Genomic DNA, 20901 nt, shown 5'->3' on the forward strand with positions numbered 1-20901 from the left:
TATAACTTTTACTGTTTTATCATGACTGATCTTACTCAAATCTGATTTGCTTGATTGCTGTTTGTTATCAACAGATTTTATTCAAAACTGTTATAATTGATAGTATCAAGTCTGAGAATATAGACAAGCTTACTGAAAATAACAAGATTCACTACAATACCCATTCTGGTTTGATTACTACCTGTTTTTGTAGTTTTACACTATCTTCAAAGTTGTGTTTCTATCAATACTGTTATGTACTGATATATTCAATTATACTATATCTGATGATATAGCCAATTCTGTTGAAGATAACAAGAGACAACACAGTAACCATGGTAGAACTCCTTGTACAGGTTTTATATGTCTTTTTCATTTTATGTATCTATAGGAATATGTTTTGTTCGTTCCTACTTTGTTTTGTTTCCCCCTCTAATACAGAAAGGATAGAAATACATGCTAAGACTCATGCATGCATAGAACCTATAAACAGTTTACAAGAACTGATCTTATGACACATAATGAAATGAACAAATACTGTGAAAGAAAAAAAGACACGACAGTACCAGTGCTGATCCCAGAGTGTCATGACGTGAAATCCAGCAATAGTATTATTCTTTGTTCAGTGATATTAGACTGCTTGGAGATTTGTTCAATCTCAACATAATTGAAGATATAGATAACTGCATGTATGTTTAAGTGTATAGGATTGATAACCATATTTCTAAGTTTTTGTTGGATAGTTGAACAGAACTGATTGCAGTCTCACTGTCTGAATCCCTACTTTATATGCTCCACTTTAGTATCTTGAATAACTATTTGTAAGAGGACCATCTGTAATCATCAACCAGTTATTTCTTACTGTTTTTTCTTTGAAAGTATATACTGTATCTACCCAATTACTGTTTTGTTTAGCCTTTCTTTAAATAAAAAAATTAGGAAATCCATAATACAGCATATTTATAGTATTCCAGATAAACAATATGAAATTGAAAAAGGATATGATGCTGACAAATGTAAAAATATACTGCAAACATGAGACATTGGTTAATCCCATTCAGAATCTAGAAATGCAAAGTAAACAATAATGTGATAACATTTTTAACCTGTAAGTTTAGGAAAAAAAAGTAAAAAACATGACAGCATATGCTATTGGCAAAGCTATAGGGAAACAACCATCATACTCTGATATTAAGAATATAGACCAGAGGACCAGGGGTTCAGCTCAGCAACATAAGCACCTGCCTGGCAAGTGTGAGGCCATGAGTTTGATCCCCAGTACCAAAAAAAAAAAAAAAGAATACAGACCCACAGTATTCTTCTAAAGGAGAATTTGGCAGTATGTAATAAAAACGTACAGACCCTTAACTTATGCCATACATAAAAAGTAACACAAAATGGTTCAAAGACCTAAATAAGATCTAAAATTATAAAACCCTTAGTAAAAAACACAGGGAGAAAGCCTTGACAAGGAATTCCTAGATATAATACAGAGAGCACAGGCAAAGAAATGAAAGAAAAAAAGAAAATGGACTACATCAAAATGTAAAACTTGCTGTGAATCAGTGGATACAATCAACAAAATGAAAAAGCAACGTATTGAATTAGAGAAAATATTTAAAAATCAAATAACTGAAAAGGAATATTAGAATAAAAATGTCTACATCTCAACATTAAGATAAAGAACCCAGTGGAAAAAATTAACAAAGGACGTGAATGAACATTTCTTCAAAGATAATATACAAATATCCAGTAACATCATGAAAACATGTTTGACATCATTAATCATTAGTAAAGTGCAAGTCAGAACCACAATCAGATATAATGTCATACTCATTAGGGTGCTTACTATTTTAAAAAATGACAAGTGCAGAGAAATTAGAACTTTCGTGGTCTGTAAGAAGGTAGAATTGTACAGCTGCTGCAAGAAGTTATGGCAGTTCCCCCAAAAGTTAAAAAATAGAACTACACACGATCCAGCAATTTCACTTCTAGTTGTACAGTATATACCAGAGAATAAAAAGTAAGTATCCAGGAAATATCTGTACAGGCATATTTATAATAGCACTACCACAAGAGCAGAAACAACTAGAGTGTCCATCAAAGGATGAACAGAACTAGCATGTTTACAAGTGAATGAAAGGAAGCAATCCTAAACACATGTACAAGACAGATACATCTGATAATATTAAACCAAGAGAAATGAGTTAGTAACAAAGGGCAAATACTATCCACTTCCATGAGTTATCTAGGGTAGTCAAATTCATAAAAGAATGTATAAGTGTAGTTACCAAAAGTTTAAGGGAGGAGGAAAGGAAAAATTGTTCGATGAATATAAAATTCAGTTTTATAATGAGAAACCTCTAAACACTGGCTGCACAACAATGTAACAGGAATAAACTATATTTAAAAATAGTTATGATAAATTTTATACTGTAAGGTTTTTACCACAATAAAAAAATTTTTAAAGCTTTAGAAAACCTTTTGTATGGACTTACCTTGTGGATCTCTGTTTATCATTTTACTCTAATACATTTCAAGCAATATGAAAATACATATGCACAGTTTCAATGCATCATTGATTGTAATGGCAAAATAATGAAAACAATCCAAATACCCATGTATAAGAGTAACTGAATTGTGATACATCAACACAATGGAATATTACACTGAAATTAAAAAAAAAAAAAGAATGACCAAAGTTTCTATGGACTAATATGGAGCGATTTCAGGGTATACTGAACAGCTGAAGATAGCAAAGTATAAAAATGTATACAATTGGGCAGAGGATTTAGCTCAGCAGCATAAGCACCTGCCTTGCTAGTGCACAGTCGTGAGTTCAATCCCTGGTACCAAAAAAAAAAAAAAAAATGTATACAATCTTCTATGGAAAAAAGATAAGATATAAGAAAAGATATGTTGGGGCTTGGGATTTAGCTCAGTGGAATAAGAGCCTGCCTTGCAAGTGCACAGTCGTGAGCTCGATCCCTGGTACCAACAAAAAAAAAAAGAAAGAAAGAAAAGATATGTTTACTGCTTGCTTAAGCAAAAAGAAATACTGTACAGGTAACAGAAAGAATAAACCAATATGACCAGAACAGCAAAAGAATATAGGCTTACGACAAAAGATGGAGGATGGAAAAGTGACACTGTGTGAGTGCCTTTTGTACAGATGTGAAGTTTAGAGTATTATGTTGTATTATGCTCCCCAAAATACAAACCTAATTAAAAGCTGGGATGTAGGAGGACCCAAATGATACAAAAACAGTAATAAATCAACCCAATTGTATTGCAAGTAAATAAACACAGAGTAGGTTGAGGAAGAAAGGACTAACCTACATTTTGATTATTTAGACTCTAAACTCTAAACTTTATTATATACACAAATAAAACTGTATGCAAATACTATACAAGTCAATAAATTTGGTTTTCATCATCATAAAGTACTTTTCATGGGTTAGCAATTATGAACATACTTTATGTGCATATTAGGGTTAAATTTTAAAATGAGAATCAAGTTTCTCATTGAAGAAAAGAGCTACAAATAAGCAAAGGTAAAAGGTGAGAACCGTAATGGGTTGGTTTTGAATTGAACTCAGGTTTTACATATATGCATATATGGTAGAAATAAATACAGATCTGTGTATAAATTTTTCTGCTTGTGTTATACAAATATACATAGTGTATAAGTAGAACATACATTTTGGTTTCAAAATATCATTCTCCAAATGAAAGGAACAAAAAGTCCTTAGAAAGATGGTAAATCCTAAGTCTAAGGTGGAAAATTTACAAAGTTAGTGTGAAATATCTCTCAGTATTAGAATGTAAAGTTGTGTTCAAAAGGTGGTATGAGCACGCTGGAAGGTTCTACAAGCTAACCTGAAGGAGCTACCCACCAATTCAGTAACAAACTAAATAATAAGGGTTATTGATTCTAAACCATACAACAAAGTAAATATCCATGAATTCATACTGAATGAATGAATGAATGAATGAATGAATGAATGAAAGCAGAATACGCAAACCTACATCATTATAGGATTCTAATTAGAACACCAAAAAAATGATAGAAAACGATAATCTGGCAAGCACTTTACCATTGCTATTAGTAAAAATCAACTTGGAACATTTACTAATTTGAAAAAAATAAAAGAGAAATAGATAGTTTGTAACTTTTAAGTATCTCTGCAGCACAGTAGGTACTAAAACATAGAGGTTAAACTCTAAAAAGAGCAAAAATCCAATCTATAATTTTTCACCCAGTATAAGGGTAATTAGTCAAAAGCTAAGAGCAAATACCAAACTCAACTGTGATATTCCTGAAGTATTTCCATCGTAACTTATTACTGCCTCTACAGTTGTTAAACTGTACATTCCCAAATATGCAAAAAATAATAAATACAAAAAAAGGAAAGGAAATATTTAATTTTTAAGAAACTGAAACAAAATTGCTCTTAACTGTAGACACTATGATCATTTACATATAAAATCCAGGAAAATATTCAAATATATTTTTCAGACATGCTACTAAAATTTTTTAAATAATTTAGCAAAACTGCTACGTAGGAAATCAACATGAAAAAGTAAAACAAAATAGAAAGTGTAGCAGAAAAAATTGGGCATTGTAACACATATGTAAAATAAAGTACTTATGCAGCTCAAATAGACATTGGGAAGTAGATGCATGTGGCTAGAGATGACTTGCCAAAACCTAAATGGAGGGTTTGGTACCTCAGATATATTTATAACTCAAATGCAGGAGAGCGATGGTTGGGAAACCCCATTGTGCTGAAATACATACATACATATATATGAAAACCCATTCCTGTAAGGTTCATAACAATAAACTGAAAACAATCTACATCTTATCTATCTATAGGGAAATCGATAAACTGTGATCAATTATATAGTGAATACTATATACCAGTTAAAATTAATAAATCAAAGTTACACTGTCACATGAGAAAATTTTTTAAATGCCATAATGAGTGGAAAATCCAAGTATGTAGTAAAATAATAATGTATACTGTTACACAATTTCCTAAAGCTTTAAAATATTCAGAACAATAATAAAGTTCATACAGGTATACAAAAATATATAAACATTTATATATGCATGAGAATATATATTAAACATTTACATCTTCACTACATACACATATACATAGTAAAACTATGAAAACATGTAGGAAAAATACATAGAATATTTTCAAATTAATAATCACTTCCTTCACTTGAGACAGGCCCGGTGGGACAGGATTGTAACGTCAGCACTTTCAGAGGCAGAGGCAGAAAGACAAAGTCCAGTCTAATCAACTTAGTGATTTAGTTCCTGTCTCACAAAATAAAAATGGCCTGGGGATGTTTCTCTGGGTGAAAGTCCCAGATTCACACCCTAGTACCAAAACAACTAAAATAAAAAAAGAGTTTCAAGGTTAGGGGCTGGGGATTTAGCTCAGCGGCATAAGTGCCTGCCTAGCAAGCGTAAGGTCCTGAGTTCAATCCTCAGCACCAAAACAAAAAAAAAAAAAAAAAAAAAAGACTTTGAAGGTAACATGAAGAAAAAATTATATAATCTAGTGGCAAATACATGGAATGATAGGAATACTAATCTCTAAAATATGAATAATATAATGTTCTTATTTTATAGTATATGATATAGTGTTTTAAATAATATCTGGCCTCATATTATTTACATTTAAGGATACACAAACTATTAATTTATTACTGAACTTGGTCTCTCATATATATAGATATTTTTCCACTATGCCTATGATCAAACACAGAAATCAACAACAGCATTTTTTTGAATACTGGGAATCAAACTCAGAACCCTGCACTTGCCAACAGGTATTTACTGCTGAGCTACATTTCAGGCTAAACAACAGCATTTAATAAAAACATACAGAAAGACATTTGAAAAACAGTTGATTTAAAATGCCATTAGAGGAGCAAACCTAAGGACAGAAATAACTCAAAAAGTGTCACGTTTATTATTCTGGAGAGTCAGATGTTCACTATTTTATATATGAGCTCTGAAAGAAATTTCATATCCTCTTATGTTAGGATACTTACAACTACTCCATGTAGAGAGAATCTTAAAATAAATATTGAGCCTCAGATAAGACTTTATTGAATACAATAGACATTAGGAAAATACAAGGAAAGAAAAAAATCATTTGTGTTCTTTTTAATCACTTAACTTATATTGATACCAAAAAGGAACAAAGTCTAGTTTCATTATAACCAAAATCACAGCAATCCCCACAGGGATGAATAAAAGTGAATAAAAAATCTACAAATGAAATGCCTGTGTACTCAGGGAGTAATTGGTCAGTCAGAATGGTCCAAAGGCAGTTTGTCAAGTGAAAGGAAATGCCAAAGCTTGAACCAACATTTGTATTACAACTATTGGCTTTTCCACACTTCTCTAATCCTTCTGCGTTGTAGTTGTATTACTATATCCATACAGAGAATACTTTCCCTGCGTGTTTCAAAATACTGTGAGTAATGAGAAAAAAAAAAAGAGAGGCTTGCAAAACGTATCACCTGCGAATTTCGAGTAGTAATAGCCTGCGGCAGGGTCCATCCACAATCATCTTGGGCAAATATGTGTCAATTACTCAATCTGCCTGGAATCTGTTTCCAGATTTGTAAAATGATTTTTAAAATAATGCTAATTAACTAGACTATAAACAGTTTTTTTTTTATATACCAGCATGAGTTTCTCTTTAAGCAAACTGCACACTCCATTTCTGCCTATTACCCTTAGCTTGTCAATTGATTTAGGTTTCTCCATGTATTCTGGACAGTTAACCTCCACTGACAAATGCCATGTACACAGACTCTTCTTTCTGCTAGTTGTTCATTACCTACTTAATTCTTTATTATGCTATATTTCTTTTCTTCATTAATATGTAAGAGGAAAGCTAAGCAGATGTTAATCATTTTTTTGTTAATTTATTATGTGCTTCAGCAAACCTGTGACTTACCTTTGTATTTTGTGTTTTATTTTCTAATTAAGTAATGTATACACACATATCTGTCCATAAAACTTTTATAATACATTAAATGTGACCATACACTTAATATAATAGATTTAAAATATAATAATTAAAAGTGTAATGACAATAGCAATTACTTCAATTATCTCATATAACTGCTGTATCTGTTAATAAAATATAGTTGGCAAACTATCATTTATAAACACTATGATTGAAAATGTCTCACAAGTCATTCACAAGTCTACCTCTAAAAAAGACATCTAAAAAAAATGACTCATCCACAAGCAATCAAAATTCTCATTTAATTAATAGTAACCTGTAAGTTCTCAGGAATCACCTCCAAGCTTAATTTATAGCACCCCAATGGGAAATCTGTTCTACCCAGGGATTCCCTATTGGAATTTCCTCTACAAAAGTGTCAATTCTAATGGATTACACCCTCAATCCTACTGTTTCACACGATGAGAGGGGAGCTTTAAGAGCCTATGTTAAACTCCCTGCTGAAAATGGCTATTATTTTCCATAGTGACTTGCAGAGCACAGCACAAATAGACTCTTAGGATTTACTGTTCTTTATTAAGAATAAAGTAAAATTTCTGCCCTTTGTTATAGTATATTTCATCAGCTCCATGCTTTTACATGTACTTAGTGACATTTTATTAGATCTCTACATAATTTACATCTTCCTCATTTATACAATCCCCTTTAATAATGTGATCCAGATTAATACATTCTTAAAGCCCAGAACTAAAATGACTTAAAAGGACTTCACTATGTAACTTCAAGGCAAATTTTTCACATGTTAGGCACTAAAGATAACTTAAATCAGAAAATCAGCAATGTAGGTGTGGCTAGTAGAATAATAGTTCTTCAGATATATCTATTTCTAACGCTCAAGGCCTGTGTAGAAATTACCTTACACACAAAGGACACTTTGCAGCTGTGATTAAGTTTAAAAACCTTGAGATTCTGGATATCTTATCCTGAATTATCCTGAATTATCTGGATCAACTCAATCTAATCATAGGAGTCCTTAAGAAAGAAAAAAAGGGGATTAAAGAGGTACAACTCAAGAACAATGTCAATCATGGATGCTAGTTTTGAACACAGAGGAAAGAGGCTACGACCCAAGCAAAGGCAGCCTGTAGCACCTGGAAAAGGCAAAGAAATATATCCCTCCCTGAACCACCACAAAGGACCACAACCCTGCTAATACTTTGAAATTTCACCCAGTTAAACTCTTTCTTGATTTCTGACCTACAAAACTATAAGATAAAAAAAAGTTAAAGCCATTGCATTTGTGTAAATGTTTAACTATATACAAAGAATATCTAATTTATTTTTAGCAAAATAAACTGATTAGAAGAGCATACTCTGGAACTCAGGTCCTGAATTGAAATCACCTCTCTACTTACCAACTTTATAAATTTAAGCCAATTATTAATCTCTCTATGCCTCAGTTTTCTCTATAAAATGGGACTACTAATATTTTAATCAATAATATCTTTATCTTCTTTTTCATTCACCCACAGAAAAATCATGAAATCAACAGTCTCAAAAATAACCCTTTCTAAAAAGAAATGTCTAAACCAAGAATGGTTGCACATGCCAATAATCCCAGCACTTAGGAGTGTGAGGAAGGAGGATTGATGTGAATTCAAAGCCAGCCTGAGTTACAAAGTGAGTTCAAGGCAAGCCTGAACTGCATAGTGAAACCCTGTTTCAAAAAGAAAAAAATAAAATAGTTTGGACATAGTTCTAAATGTCATTTTCTTAATGCTATTGAGTTGTTCATAGTAAGGCCAAAGAGTCTCTATGAACTCTACCAAGTGATAAGAGCCTACCATATGATCTGACAGAAAAAGTATCCATCAAACAGTAAAGACTGGTTATTAAAAAGAATAAATGTAGCAAAATCAGTTTCTACTTGAATTGACCATAACTGCCATTTTTCATTTATGTGATACTTATACAGTCCTTTCATTTGAGAACCCTACCCAATCATTTCTTCGTAAGTTAAAATTTTTATTTGGCTCAGTAACCTTTACATAAATTAATATAATCAAGCTAAGCAGCAATGATTCACATTACAAAAGTTTAAAGATGTAACAATTGGTAACTTCTAAAAACTATAGAGGTACAGAATAAATCAAAAGTATAAATATATTTTTAATTCATAACTATACAGAAGTTCAAAGTACTGTCAAAGTCTGAAAAGCAATAGTATGTCAGAAAAAGATTTTTAAAAATAAGCCTTTTCTAACGTTATGGGGAAGTTTGAGTATAAATTTTTAAGATATCATAATAAAACTTAGTGTTTGGAATTTTTTAAGTACTCTGTAACTAAGTGAACTAATAAATTCTATTATAAAATAATTTCTACAATTTTCTTCAGTATAAGTAACAAACTTCAGGATTCCAAGCCTAAATAACTCTAAAATAATTTAATTAAATGTCATTTTAAGGGCTAACGAAATAAGCCTAGTAACAACAATACATTGTTAAGCTTTCAAAACAAATACAAAATGTACTAATTGACTCCAAAGTATTCTAACTCTTCTACTTTTACTTTATGTGAAGCTCTATAAAATTCTAGATCTTAATACAATTAGGTAAAAAGACAACTAACAGACATTGATATTTTTTGAAAGACACTCAGGAGTTTGGCTGTCACATGTGTACCCAATAAGCATCACACAGGTTCATCTATCCAATCCTCATATCCCCAACCAAAAGCAGCAAGGACAAAGAGACCCAGAAATTCTCTAAGTCTGGCTGAGGGACACCTCACAGATAGGGCAAGTTAAAGATGCTGTAGAAAATGCCCCTAAATCTTTACATCCATCCATCAAAGTAAGTCACTCACATCCTTAACCTTAAATGTAGGCCAAAATGGCTCTCTTGCCTTAATCAGCAGGATATTAAAAGACACCCCTTACCCCAAAAAACTACCCAATTTTTTGATATTTCTTCAAAATGTGTTCTGGGGCTGGGATTTAGCTCAAAGGCATAAGCACCTGCCTTGCAAGCAGGCGGTCGTGAGTTCAATGCCCAGTACCAATAAAAAAGAAAAAAAAATGTGTTCTGTTTATGTACATGTACAGACACATTAGGAATAGTGAGGCCATTGGAAGATACAAAAGAAACAAACCAGAGGACAGGAGTCACACACTCAGAAGCTTTCAAGAATTAGGCATGAATGTAATACATGAAACAACTGGATAAAAACACACAGGACAACACTGGTTACAGAAACCAGGAAAGTACGCACTCTATCAAGAAGAACTCAAATCAACTTTAGCAATTCAAACAGTGCTGGTAAAGTAAAATATTCAGATCTAGATTATACAGGCAAGGTTTGGTTAAATGCCAGTTTTCAACCCTGATAATGCAACAGGCCGGGTCAGTTATTGGATAGTGTATTTCCTGTGAGGATCAGAGAGGGCTCCAAGCCAAGACCTTCCCAGTCGCAGCCCCACCAGCTCATACCATGTTATCCTAGGCTTTTCAGCAGAATAGAAAGTTCAGTGACTGAAGAATGAAAAACTTACCAACTGAGCTTCCAGCAGCAGAGTACTGAGCAGCATCTAGGAATTTTCGTGGAGTAGGGAGGTTTGTAACATCGATCAGAGGGCCAGGAGAGGTATCCTTCACATGAGAGCTGCAGGGGAGATGGAGCAGCAGTTACCACTTTCTCCAAAAACCAAATAAAGCAGCACTCAGCGCCAGTCCTTATCACTTTCCTTTTGATCAGGACCCCTCTTTACTGTGTCACGTAAAATATACTTTTATACTCCTGGACATGATGTTATCACTTAGTGGGAATATGCAAGAAAGACATATTTATTTTCTCTTCTCACACTGAAACTACATAAAACAAAATAGGTATGAAGATATCACAGATCATCTGAATGACCACCATATAGTGACATATCATGCCAAACAACTATATTATCTTTCTTTGTATCTGCATTAACCTAATCCTTAAGAAAAGCAGAAATGACAGTTACCTTGATTAATGAAAGTTTAACAGTACTTAAGCCTCATTTAAACTTGTGTTTTTCAACTTACAGTTTTTGACATATTTAGGGAGTTCACTAATTTTAGATGTTTTAAAAGAAGTTCATCAAATTCAGCAAGTTGAGAATCACTACAATAAATTAAGAAATATCTAACAAGTTTAGTATATACTTTTTCCAGTAATAGTCTAGCCTCTCATTTTGATGACTAAAACACAATGATTTTAAATTATGCAAAGATTAAATTTTAAAGGTAACTTATTCAAAAGCACTTGTTAGGTGTAAGAATGTAGGCGATGCCAAGGCAAATAAAACCAGGGTCCTACCCCTCAAAAAACTGAATCATCTACTCATACTGTATCTACAGCAGAAGACTTTGTCTAACTCCAGTCCCAACAGTACAGAAGCCACGGCCACAAATTTCACTTCTTTTCAGTCCAGAAACACAGCAGCAGCAGGAACACTGTTTTCAAAGTGGATCATAAAGGCAGAGCAGGCCAGGGGTGGGAGGACCACCCACACCTATGGGAAGAATCTCTCTAAATAGGATGAAGGGATGTGTACAGTGCTGTACATCTGAAACTCACCAGAGTAAATATCTTCCATCTCTTTTCCATACTGCTTTTGATATGTGTATTTTATTTCATTAATTTTTTTTTCCCAGTGCTTGGTATCAAACCAGGGCCTTATATATGGGAGTTCAGCAGTCTACTACAGACCTTCATTATCGACATTCTATTTACCTTTACAATAATTTTAAAAAGCTATGTTTTCAGAAAATTTTGAAAAACAAGATTTGTTAAAAAGTAAAATTATCACTTAAGGTATTACTATTTTTACTAGGTATTAATAATGTGAGAACCACTGTCGTAGGCCTTGAGAATAATTATAACAGTCATTAACTTGCCCCTTTTCCCTTGTACCAGGGAAGTGGGAACCATTGCTCAAACAATTCTTGAGGATTCGGCACTATGCTCAGTGCTAAAGAAGCAAGCATGATGAAGATATGAGTTAAGCCAAACTTAGCAGTATTCTAATAGTTGCAATCACTTACAGGCTAATACTGAATAAAACTCACATGAAGTATAAAATATAAAACTAACAAAAACAGCAATGAGCAATTAGAAATTGAAATACCATAGTTAATTCTAGTAACATTTTTCTACCCTGTTACACATTATCTAAATTATCCTAAAAAAGCTAAAGTCTTCAAATCTAATCTTGTATCATAATAATTTATATACTTATAAAATCAATTAGATCATAGATTTATCCCCTTTCATTTTTGCTATTTTTGTCTCATTTTTTACTCCCAACTGTATCATCTCTTCTACCTCAATTTTATTTCACAATTAGACAAGCAGCCCTACATGCTGCTCTATCCTCTGAGATCACATGACCACAGAAACAAAATGATCACTGAGGTATAGAGCCATTACTGAGTAATTAAGAAAAAATTAATTTAAAATTTAAATGACAGGAAAGTTGTACAATTCACTTTATAAATATTTAAATAACAAAGTAGAGGAATTATTTATAAAGGAGGATAAGAAACAGCAGTAAAATTCAGACATATGTGCAGCTGGAATACTGTCTGCCAAGAGTAATTAATGATAAACACAGTGCATTACTGTGTATGCACACAGTGCACATTAGTGTGCACACACAGGTATAACAGTACACACTTCTGTGAACACAGATGTGCACATGATTCATGTTAGATGAAAACCTACACTTATTTTCTCAGTTTTAACCTCCAAAATGTATTTCAGTTAAATACAGAGAGATAAACGGCTTGCCATTTCAACTTTGAAAAGCATAACATCTCAACTTTATAATCAGAGCCAGAAGGGTCCTCAAACTGCATCAATAAACTTCTAGAAAGTCAATTTACTGCAAAACTATTTTCATAGACTCATCTCTCTCTCCTTCTCTCTCTAAAATTTTCCCTTAGGTCTCAATTTTCTCCTTTGTGAACACTAACACAAAGGCAAGTGACTCTGGAAATAATTTTTAGGCTTTTTTTTTTTGTTCTACAGAAGGATTCAGTTTCAAAAGTTCCAGAGAAAAGGACACACAGGCATGACTAATGACTACAGGCATGAAGCTCAGTAGAAAAGTAGGTATTCATATACATAAGGTATCACAATACAATATTAGGGAACATATTTTCCATGTCAGAAGAGAAAAAAAAAGCCCCCTCGCACCATACATCATAGATAAAATTCAAAAAGTATTAATTCCTTCAGTTTTTAATCTCTCTAAATATTTTAGAAAATAAAAAGTGAATTAAAAATATATTATTCTTGGGGCTGGAGATTTAGCTCAGCGGCATAAGCACCTGCCTTGCAAGCAGGCGGTCATGAGTTCGATCCCCGGTATACAGATAAAAATGAAAAAGACAAAAAAAAAAAAAAAAAAAAAAAAAAAAAAAAAATATATATATATATATATATATATTATTCTTTTTAAATTTGTAATTAGTATGAATGCTCTGAAAGCTTTGTTTTGAAAAATACTGAGAAGAGCTATTTTCTTTTTAAACACCACAGGATTACTTTAAGTCTATTAGTAACATTCATACTTAAACAATTTAGTACAGTAAATCCCACCTAGAATAAGATACACTAGATGGACCAAAATAATCAATTATATATTGTTAGTGAAAGTATTTTCCTACTTAATAACATAGTAAAAGACAGGAAAACTATAAAGTAAATTAACCTGCATTAAAAAGAAACAATTACTGCCACCATAACGCAAAGGACTTTCTGCCCATCAATCAACCATCTATCCAGGTAGGATGTGCCTCTAAATATGCTCAATTTCAAAATTTCAATCCACAAAAACTGTTTCTTTTTTAAAAAGAAAAGTTAGAAGTACTAATAGCTTATCAAACATTTGCATTTTAATTAGAGTATTTTTCTATACCTTCACTTAATAGTAAATGGGCCAACTATGTCTGAAATTTATTACCCAGCTCATTTGGCTGATTTTATTGTCAAACCAAAGAGACAAGTGAGCAAAACTTTAAGGTATAATTCTAATAACTATTATATTTACCTCTATAATCAGAACTGCTGGCAGAGTACCTGTCAAAGAACAAATGCTCAGGCTGGGGGTTTAGCTCAGTGGCCTAAGCACCTGCCTGGCAAGCATAAGGTCTTGAGTTCAATCCCCAGTACCAAAAAAAAAAAAAAAAAAAAAAAACAAATGCTCATAAAGATATACTGAATCAGACTGATCTGAGAAATATTTTTCAAAGATAATAAATCCTTAATAAGAAAATTTAACTAAACAATGAAACAGCTTTGGCTGAACATATAGAAAGAAATGAGTGACTTAGAGGATACAAAAGTTTAAAGTAGCCATGGTTTCAATGACAAACCAAGGTCAAAGACATGGTAATAGACAATAAAATGACACTAAAAACCCTAAAGTCTCAGCCATGAAAGGGAAAAAATTGGAAATAAGTGATAACAAGAAAACAGACTTGCAAGCAAGCGGTCGTGAGTTTGATCCCCGGTACCGATAAAAAGGAAAAAGACAAAAAAAAGAAAACAGACTTGAAAACAGAAAAATAAAAGAGAAACCAAATAAGAGCTTCCATAAAAGTCTGTCTATCTGCACCCCTACATGTACAAACACACTCACACATACACATGCGAGAAGGCCACACATGTTCTGTTTTCAACTTTTTTTGAATTATCCTGGATAGTTTTGAATGCTAGTTTTTCTCTTCAACATTATAACCTAAACATTTTCCCATTTCATTTAAGACTCTTCAGATTCATCATCAATCATTATGGTGCTATTAAAGCAATACATGTAGCTGGTGCAGAAAAAGAAGTCCTTTTCCATTTTCACTCTCCATTTCTACCTCTCACAGCTAACTCCTTATGAGTGCTTTGGCGTTATACTTGTAGGAATTTTCTATACACAAATACTCATGTCTATGTACAGAAGATACATATTTAAATATCTATCTATGCAATTTTTGCACAGTGAATTCAAATAACATAGAGTGGCTTTCAACTTGCTTTCTGGACCCAATAATACATCTTAGAAATCTTAACCCATTGGCACATAGAAATCTTTCTCATTCATTATAAGTTAAGTATTATGTGGAATTATCATGTGTACAAACATACTTTTCTCAATGAATATTAAAGTTACATGGGGTTCTTTGTTCTTTTTACTAATAATGTTGTACTGAACATCCTACTACATCTATTTTAATAATGCAATGAATATCTGTTACATAAATTTATATGAGCTGTTATTTTTTTTCTGCATATAGACTCAGAAATGAAATTTCAGAATATGAAGTATATTCAAGAATTTGAAGAATATACAAATTTTTATTTTCTAAAAAGGTACATTGGTTATTGAACCACAAAGGGAGAAATATTCATTTCCCCTATCCTTGTAAAACAGCATTCCTTGAATGTCCTTAATTTGATTACCTGATGATCAAAAACTTGCCTTTGGATTTCTCAATGTTGGATATCTCTATCATATGACATAATTTACTAGGTGAATTATTCATTTACATTTGCTTAAATTTATAATTACCTCTTATCCCTATTATATTTTAGATATCAAATCCTGAAATGTTATATAGTCTTCTGAGTCTGTGTTTTACCTTTTGAATTCTCTGTTACTATAGATTCTCTTTAAATTTTTAAATAGCTAAATTATTTAACAGTGATGTTTATATTTATCGATAGGCTTTGGAAAGCTTCTTCCATACATACCCTTCTATATTATTTTTTCTATTACTAATATAGTTTTATCATGTGGTTTTTCAATCTAGATAGAATTTTTGTATGTAAAAAAGATAGGTATCTAAATTTATTTTCTTCAAATCAACAGTCAACTGGTTCAACACCATTTTCCTCCAATTAACTGAACTATTGTTAAAAATTCTAAAGTCTTATGAATCCCAGGATTAGTTTCTGAACTAACTAGTCACAGAAATATGATTTTCTATGTACACTTGCACTTCAAGTAGATTTGTAATATACTTTAATATCATGTAATAAAACTACCTTCGTATCACCTTCTGAATTTTTAAACAATGCTTATATTCTCATATTTATTAATCCACATGAACTTCAGATTTCATTTAACAGTTTCAAAAAATCAACTGGAATTTAATTGGAATCTACATCATGAGTGAGCACGTATACTCTCTTATGTGTCAGTTCCATGAGTGGTTTATTTTCTATTTCAAAAAGCTCTGTCTTCATATGACTATGCCTCCAAGTGATTTATGTTACTTTTTCTTGTAATACAAATGTTGTTGAGTGTTTGCTGCTTGTTTATAGTCAAATACCTGAATATACATTTATATATTCTGTCTTCATATTTGCATCAAATTTCTATTGTTAAGTCAAACTGAAAAGAGAGCTCTACTTCCTACTGTAGAAGTTAAAGGAGACCAGATACAGGCCAGCCTTCTCAGCAAATGGATGCTTCTACACAAGACTTTAAATTTTCAGGAGATAAAACAAAGAAGAAATTAAAGATTGTGTGCAGGAGAATTTTAAATCCAGCCACGATATGCATGGTGCCAGCCGTGATAGCAACGGTAGCAGACCCTTCCTGTGGCTAAGATTGTACATAGAGTGGCCTTGTTTCCTACTGGAATTCAGAACCTGACTATGCAAACTTCCCATAGATTCTGTAAAATACCAGATAATTTTCCAGTAAATTTCTTTCTTCTTCTAGTTATCAGGACTGATTTCTGCTTTTTGCAATCAAGAGCCTTACCTTATGCATCATCCTTTGAAATAGACCATAGGCTTATGTGACTGTCTCCTCTGGGGATTTTTAAACAATACATAACCTTTAAATACAAATATCTACACTAATAAAAACATAATTAGTCCCTAACACTTCCATTTTAGTGTCATCTTCTGGAATATCTAAAATCCCTGCATAGGGTACTCCTATCTTTCATATTTATTATCTTTTCTACATCATGTTTTCTTTTTCCTCTTCATGAAGGAAGAAAGTTCCTCCTATACAGCACTGACCCAATTCTTCTCTTCCATGTTTTAAACATTTAAATTTATTCACTTCATTTTTTGTTTTTCTAACACTATATTCATGTTTTAGTTCACTTAGTATCTCTCCCTATTGCACTCTTAAGAGTTCTCCATTGTTGTTTCATAGAAGCTATGTGCTTACTGCACACAATCAGTGCTCACTGATGTTCAAAACCAAGCACTTATTTTCCATTTTAGAGACTAGTTGACCCAACATGAGGTAGATATGCTGGTTCCTGGTGTGTCTCTCTTCTTCCTCCTGGGACAAGCATCGGCATGGACAAACACCAGTGGTACAAAAGGGTATGCTCACCAGCATAAGCACATTTCAAGCGTCCACTTGCTACACATCTTAATGAATCACAAAAGCAAACACCCCAAAATCAAAGGATAGAATATATTCTTCTCCCATTCAAGTGGAAGAGGAAGGAGTAGTTATTATGATCATCAAATCTACTACATCATGCTTCTTGCATCTTTTGAAAAATCTCAAGCTACAATCTTCAGGATTTTTCTTGTTTGCTTTACAAAACCCTTCTTTCAAGTAAATATCCTTCCTCTATAACCTCAAAATAAAGTTCATTTTTCCATTTAGATATGGGAACTTACACAGGACTCACAACAATTTTATTATTTATCTTTGCATGGAAAGAAATCTATTTAGAGTTTAAATTTTCCTTAGCACCTGCCACACACACACACACACACACACACACAACTTTACTCTCTGATAAAAGGGATAGCTAACAGTTTTCCTATTCAGATCTAGTCTTAAAGATACTCTCCAGTGCTCATTTCCTACCTCAATTTCTGTGTCTAGCAAAAAGTTTTTCTAGTCCCCAAACGCTGAAATGAGTTATAAGTATCTTTTTCTATTAAGGTCTACAACTAAACTGAAGAATCATGCATAAAGCTGACACTTTTTGTTCAAACAGGGTAGGGCTTGAAGACATCATTCCCAATGTGATCTACTTCTAGTGTTCTTTTGGTCAGAGCTGCATGTATAAACATGTATACTTCAGTAGACAGTGCCAAAAATTCTCTCTGAAAAGACTGCATGGCTATTTAAAGCAATGATGCAAGGATACCTATTAAGCACAACTGAGATACATTCAAAGTCCCATATTCTAGTATTTTAAGATCTAGTCATACTCCCTATCAGATCTATACTAACTGAATGAATTTCTTGGGCCCACCCAGACCCTTAAATGTAGAACTACACTACAATCACCTACAGAGATGAAAGAAAAGTGTTCTGTTTGAACCTCTCCTGAACTACTGCAGTAAGAAAATTGCCTAAAACTGAACATATCCCTAAGTAACAAAGATACTAAAACTTTAGTTCATATACCTATATTTTTTAATTCAGCTTCGCTGACTACACTGCCCAATTTATGGATTTTTTCACTTCCTTTTAAGATATACAAGAGTGCCTCTTATGCTGTAAGAGGCCCACAGGAAATTTTTCTTACATGTCCTACTCAAGAGTACAATAAATGAACAGACAAACGTTGATGTCAGTCTCTCAAAACATGAACAACTGCTGTTATAAGTCCATGTTCAAGTTTCAGAGATAGTACATTAAAGAAAAGGTAAAATATACTACGATATTCTAGAAAAAAAAATACTTCTTTTGATAATTGCCACAAGACAGTACAGCAAAGAAACCTTTTAACCAACCTCATTTTCCCTTTTTCCTTGTTACTCTGCACAACTCGGCTAGTGGATTTGATGTACAAGTGCCGGTGTAGTTCATCTATGAGAACCAGGTGGAGGTTCATCTTCTTACTGTGAAGCTCCAGCCTGAGGTCACTTAATCCTTCCACCTGGAGCAGGGGACCCTCCAAAGACTCTACTGCTGACACCTGAAAAGGAAAACAAATGGCCTTTTAAGTATAACTAAATAACCTAACAATATTATGATTAAGAAACAAGACATATAAAGCACTCTCAAAAGAAAGTTTATGAGAACCCTATCAGCATACATCAGGTTTTACACAGCATCATGTAGACAAACCTACTATTGTCCTTAAAAAGTTTATTATCTAGGAAAAATAAATGAAAAAATTAAATATTAAAACATGTAAAGCACCACAACAAAGCTGCATGTACTGTTTATTTTTATATATACTGCCTCTCAAAGGACATGCATACATACACACAAAGGTAAGTACATCTTTTACATGAATGCTACAAGTGGAAAACAGCAAACATCCCACTTCCTATACTGATCTATTTTGAAAAATGAATACAAGAAAAACTACAGAAAGGAAGATACAACTGGTATAAAGCAGCTTGGAAGATTTTAAGGATAAAAAGAAGGAATGAATCAAACTGTCATAGTGATGCCTTTAAATGGAAAAAATAAAAGAATCTATAGGAACCTAAAGTAATTCACTTTGAAATTCTGTAAAAAAAGAAAAAAAAAAGCACATATGTTATGATACATGAAAGTATATTTTTGTCCATGGATAAAAATATTTTCTATCTTTTTAAAGAAAAACATGAAGCAAATACTCTACTACTCCTTGGGGAGAAAAAAAAATAAAGTGGGAAAAACAAAGAATGTAAAAGAAAAAACAATAATAATAGGAAAGAGATTATAAACTAAGCTTGGCGAGAAAAGTGCAAACCAACTTCTTGAAAGACTAAGGCATACAACTAATTCCCTGAAAAGGCTATTTACTTCTGAGTAAAAATCATTAAATTAATTATGAATATGAAGATGCCCTAAAAAATAAGGCATTTATACAAAAGTAATAGATAATATAAGCCTTGAAACACACTGATGAACAAAAACGTTGTCTACGGATCTATAACACTCTAAGAACTCATCTAGGAGTTTGTGAACACTGAATACAGAAAGCTTGGAAGCTGCCAAATATAAACTACATGAAACAGTTAAATAGAAAATTTTAAAAAAGCAATGCTAACTCACAAACACATCACTTGTTTTGTGATATGCTATAATCAAATGTCAGTAGCAAATAAGTTTCCTTAAGTTAAGCAAGAAAGAATCAAGGGATGGAAGAGTGACAAGCCCTGGGCCAGCTCTGCCCTCTGAAGCCTGCCAGTTCATTTTCATGCTGACTTGCCACTGCCCCTGCTGCTGGAGCCCCTGGGCCCTGTGCAAGCTGCCAACAATTCCAAATGTAAAGACAGACTCACAAAATGACCAATGTGTCCCCAAGGAGAAAAAACAACAACAAATTCATTTACGCTTACGCCTTAAAATGGATTTAAACTTAGGTCTCTAGCAAAGAAAAGAGGATACATTAACCTTCAGTGACATCAAGATCCAGAAAACGAAAAATAATTTGGTAAACCACTGGCCCATCATGAAGCCTTATCCCTTAAGGTAATTAAATCTAGCTGAGATATTTAAGCTTAAAAACCACCCACTGCACAGCTACACTTGATTTGTTTGTAGCAATGTGCGTGAACATTTTTAACCCAAACAATTCATGTTTCAAATACAAAATTATATGACAACTTCAACTTTCCGAAGCACAAACCAAACTTTAAAAATACAGGAAAAACACTTAACACAGGGCCTGGCACATACTTAAAGCACCCACAAAAATCATTTTTTAACAGGAACCATGATAAAGAAACTTCAGAGGGGATTTAAACAGTGTTTTAATGCTGCACTTCAAGTATCTTTTCCTTTATTAAACCACTATAATCATTAAATAAAATTTCTCCATTTATTTCTCTGATCCCAAACACAAGTACAATTAACGTATTCAATCAAGAATAGTCTTAAAACTTCAAAGCTAGAAAACCTTACTACAAACAGAGAATAGTCTCTCATTTCTATAAGAAAATACAATTTTTTTCTGGCCT

At 32.7% G+C, this 20901-nt stretch overlaps 1 protein-coding gene across 2 annotated transcripts in view; it reads right to left on the reverse strand.

Annotated features, from left to right (window-relative positions):
* The window catches only part of Exoc4 (exocyst complex component 4), a 722212-nt gene that overhangs the window by 647139 nt on the left and 54172 nt on the right, over positions 1 to 20901 (reverse strand). For both annotated transcript variants that reach the window (XR_010044694.1, XM_003467878.5), the window contains exons 4-5: positions 18736 to 18920; positions 10535 to 10644 (exon numbers count right to left, since the gene is read on the reverse strand). Coding sequence is in view for 1 of the 2 variants with exons in the window: in XM_003467878.5 (XP_003467926.2) it covers positions 10535 to 10644; positions 18736 to 18920 (295 nt within the window). In the remaining variant the exon portion in view is untranslated. The remainder of the gene's footprint in view (positions 1 to 10534; positions 10645 to 18735; positions 18921 to 20901) is intronic.

Source organism: Cavia porcellus, unplaced genomic scaffold (assembly GCF_034190915.1).
Source record: "Cavia porcellus strain 051 isolate PalLab524CR breed Dunkin Hartley unplaced genomic scaffold, mCavPor4.1 scaffold_2, whole genome shotgun sequence".
In the NCBI taxonomy this organism is placed as follows: domain Eukaryota; kingdom Metazoa; phylum Chordata; class Mammalia; order Rodentia; family Caviidae; genus Cavia; species Cavia porcellus.